Genomic DNA, 4,397 nt, shown 5'->3' with positions numbered 1-4,397 from the left:
GACAAGTGGCTGAGAGATGAGGACGAGGGGGCTTCGGCTTTGGCAGCGCACGGGGCCGGAGGCGCTCCTTCGAACTGTGTGGCCGCGAGCCCAGCTGCGAGTTTGGGGAGCGACACTGAACAGGTCCCGGACGCTGAAGGTGCGGGGCACGGGAATCAGCGACCACATTAGTGATCCCCGACGGGGACGCGTTGGACAGGGAGGAGGCATGGGACGGAGTCGCTGGCGGCTGCAAGTTGATAAGTGGACTGCGCCTGCCTTTCTTTCTTCCAGCCCAGGTCGCCGTCTAGAGTCTCCGGGAGTCTTCCCCGCGGAAAGAACCGGGTCTGGCCCCACGGCCTCCTAGCCCGGGTCTCCCTTCCCAGCCGGGCCACTCAGAGCACGTGCGGCCCTGAGCTGAGCTCGCCTTCGTCCCCAATGTCCACCTCGTCCTCGGGCTCGGTAAGCACGAAGGTACCAGCCGGCAGGCTGAGCCGAGCGTCGGCAGGCGCGCTCTCCGGAGCACGGGGGCTGCCCTCGGGGCTCTCAGGCCCGTCTGCGGCTTTGGGTTCGTCTTGACTTTTCCTCAGCTGCTTTTTATGCTTCATCCGCCGGTTCTGGAACCACGTTTTCACCTAATTTCGGGGAGACAAACGAGATCGTATTATTCCTCACACAAATGGTGACTGGAAGATCCGAGTGATGGGTGGAGCTTAGGGGGAAAGGGGCTCTCTGTTTACCGAATTGAATCCGGTCCTACCGCCATGGTCGCCTCGCGTTTTGATTAAGTCACACACGCTAAATTCTAGGAGAGATTGCCCCAGAAGAGGGGATAATGACAATTAATGGGGGCAAGCGTTGTGTGCTTGGGGTCTCTGCACTCTTTGTATGATGCTGTGAAGAAGACACCCAAATCCCGGGGTCTAACGGGGACTCGTGGATTGGAAGACAAGAATGGAATGAACTGACTAGCTTTCTTTGAGAGAATGTTCGTCTTAGTCCTGAATGGCTAATGATTTCACAGCAAGATCACGACGGCGAAATAAAGAAAGAGGTGGAGGGCTGGACAAAAGACAAAAAAGGGAGAAAGGGGGGGAGGGAGAGAATGAAAAGAGAAGAGAGGCTTAAACTTCAGTGTGTGAGCCCTAGGAAGACTTGCTGCCGCAGTGGCTGAAATAAGACATGGAGGGGGGGTGCAGTGAGGGGAGAGGCAAAAGGAGGCCAGAGTGGAGTGGTGGTGTGAACTGGCAGCCCACACACAGAGGTTGTGGCAGGAAGGCTGGGTTCTGGGCCAGCCTGGGCTACACAGTGAAACCCTCTTCAAAAGTGAAACAAAGAATAAATTGTTTAAGTTTCTCCACCAACAAGAACCTCTCTAATCCAGCTTGTCACGCCTTTCGGAGGAAGGGCAGAAGGAATAAAAAGGATCTCCTCGGTGTACTTGGAGGTGACAGCCTAATTATTCCAAGTGATTTTTCCCCCAGTAGAGCCGGGTAGAGAAATCTAATGTGAAAATTGGGAATAAACTCTGTGGGATCTTGGGAACATCCTGAAAGGCAAGAAGAGGCGATCATCTTTACTCATCATCTTTACTCGGTCCCTCTGGTACTATTTCGGAGTTGAGGGGAGAAAGAGCAGAACGCAGAATCCGGGGCCTCCTCCAGGCTCCTGCTCACCTGAGTCTCGGAGAGGCTGAGGGCGGTGGCCAGCTCCACGCGCTCTGGCGTCGACAGGTAGCGTTGGATTTCGAACCTTTTCTCCAGGCCGGAGAGCTGAGAGTCGGAAAACACCGTTCGAGCTTTGCGGCGGCGACAGTGTTTCCCGGGCAGCTCCGTGTGCTGCGGGTGCGGGAACAGCGCCGGGACCGGCATCCCTACAGAGACAAAAGCAGTCTGAACCGCATTCGCAGGAAGCAGCCTCCATCCCCCCGCTCCACGGTTGCCCAGCGTTCCCTGTCTTCTACTTGCCCCCAAAGCTCCTAGAGCCCATCTCTCAAAAACCCTGGGACAGCAGGGAGAGGGAGCCCAAATAATACACAGCAAATAGATTAGAAAAAGAAACAGATAAAGATCTAGAGGTCCTTTAAAAAAAAAAAAAAAAAATATATATATATATATATATATATATATATATATATATATATATATATATCTTCCTGGGGAAACTTCCTCAGAGTCTATGCACACTCCCAGTTATCTGTTGGGCCCTGCAAAGTTTGCTTGCTAAAGTCCAACGCTGGACCAGGGTTGTCCACCAACATCTATCCAGACCGCTATGGGGTAAATACTACTTTGCTTTCTCAACTCTAAAACACACCAAATGCACCTTTTCCTGGTCGATCTCAGTCTTCCAGCAACCAAATACAACAGCGGGGGGGGGGGGAACACTGCATAACCAGAGAAACCATAGTTAGCCCGTGATATTTCCTTGTCAGTAACAGGGTCGCCCTGACACACTGCTCCCTAGTCTGATCCTAAATCCTTTCTGACTCCAAGCGACAATCAGGAGAGCTGGAGTGCCTTTTTCCGGCGATCAGAGGATGCTTCTTTCATTCCAAGACCCTTTCATCTTTACCTGGTGTATTTATTAGGTGCCCCAAGCATCCAGACCTCAGACACCAGTATCTGCTAATGCCCAGGAAAGAACGAAAATCAAACTGCTTCAACACTATGGATTTTTCCCAACTCCAGTACTGGGGAAAGAGTCTGTTTTCAGCTGTGTGTGTGTGTGTGTGTGTGTGTGTGTGTGTGTGTGTGTGTGTGTGTGTGTCTCGAAGCCAGAGAGTAATGCTGATCTCACCCAGAGCCTTAAGATCTGAGCCTTAAGATCGCCTCTCTGACCTAGCGCTTTTCGGTGGGTTTTACTGCCCTGCACTTTCAACAATTTTTTCTGGTTTTGGGTGTCTATATTTCACACATTGCCTGCTGCCTTCCCTCTGCCCCCACTAGAACCAGTTCACGACTGTGTTCAGCAACTGGACTAGAAGAATTTCTCTATATAGCTGGACTGGAAATGCAAGGGAAGAACGCGTTGGTGCAGACCGAGAGAAACAAACGAACGCAATCCAGACATTCCCCAGCATTTCCAGGCCCAGTCTTAATCTACCAATCCCCGCTTCTTGCCAAACAGTACATTTGAAATACTTTAGCACCGGGTCCCAGAGACTCCAGCAACTGAGCCAGAACAAGGAAGCCAAGCAAATTGACTGAATTAAGTGTCAAACAAACACTGGAAGTGAAGGTCATTCGAGAATCTCAGCTCTCTTCTGCCCTGAACCCTTCCTGCCAGTGGCAGACCACCCCCAGGCCCTCCCTCACTTCTCTGTCTCCTGCAGAATCTACAAATGTTCCTGACCTAACCTAGCAGAAGAGAGCTGGCCAGGGAAGGCTGTTTCGTTTTTTTCTGCACTGGAAAGTTCTGTTTCCGATTTCCCTGGGACAAGATGGTTGGGGGCCTCCTGAAGTGGAAGAAGTTTTGATGTGCCATTGAGATATGAGCCAAAGTTGCCTGGAAGAATTAGGAGTACGGTTAAAAACGGCCCGCCAGGGATATGATCACATTTATCCACTCCAGCTGCCTTTGGCCAGACACAATCCCTGTCTAGTTAGAAAAACTGTGAAGTGACCAGAAATTGCTCCCCTCTCCCCTCCGTTGGTGTGCTTCAAGGGAGCTCTCAACCATGTCCCTAACCTTGTACTGTTACAGAAGGAGAAAGGCCACCGGTATAGATATAGTCTCTGCTCTGGGGGATGGGACAAAAACAAACAAACAAGAAGCCCACTCCCTACTCCTGGAGACCTGTTACTTACCTGAGGTGGTCAGGAAATAAGGATGGTGGTGATCCCCCTTATGCAGAGGATGATGAGCGTGAGGGGTGAGGAGGGTGGGTGTGGGCATAAGGGGGTAGCCATAGTCTAGCAAAGGCACCCTGGAGGCCAGAGAACTGGCAAAGTGGTCAGGGGCCACTTCCCTCAGCGGCTTGGGCTTGTGTAGCAGAATATCCTCGATGAAAAACGACGTGGGCCTCTGAGAAGACGCTGGATGGAGAGGGGAAGTGAAGTTGAGATTCATCTTGCACTGCGCCTGCCACAGGGTGAGGGCCCCCGGACAAAGTGCAGGAAGCTAACAGCTTCCCGGCAGGCCTACTCAAGAGCCTGCACCTGCTCCTGATCGCTCAGGCTCAGATCCCGGCAGCTCTACCGACCTGGGCTTCGCCTGGCGCTTGTCTTCTTGCCTCTCCAGCGCCGGGGTAGGTTGGTTCTATGTATTGGAGAATTGGCAGCTTGGAGAGGGGAGCCCGGAGAACCAATAGGGAGGCTGCAGAGGCAGAGGGGAGGGTGGGGTGGGCTCGGGGCGGGGCGGGGATCTGTCCGCGGTGCTGAATGCGTCTGGCCAAGCAGCAAGCGCTGAGCCCAATG

General features: G+C 52.8%; 1 protein-coding gene across 1 annotated transcript; it reads right to left on the bottom strand.

The window, feature by feature from the left end:
* Window positions 1–374: 374 nt before the first annotated feature.
* BSX (brain specific homeobox) lies at window positions 375–4,050 on the bottom strand (the record flags this gene model as incomplete). The annotated part of the gene is made up of 3 exons (XM_080930616.1): window positions 375–614; window positions 1,656–1,852; window positions 3,789–4,050. The coding sequence occupies 3 exons, from the start codon at window positions 4,048–4,050 to the stop codon at window positions 375–377; spliced, it is 699 nt and encodes a 232-aa protein (XP_080786742.1).
* Window positions 4,051–4,397: the final 347 nt, after the last annotated feature.

This window comes from Micromys minutus (assembly GCF_963924665.1).
Source record: "Micromys minutus genome assembly, chromosome: 16".
NCBI classification, from domain to species: domain Eukaryota; kingdom Metazoa; phylum Chordata; class Mammalia; order Rodentia; family Muridae; genus Micromys; species Micromys minutus.
Note: the sequence above shows the minus strand (reverse complement) of the source record. Positions and strands in the feature narration are given on the sequence as shown.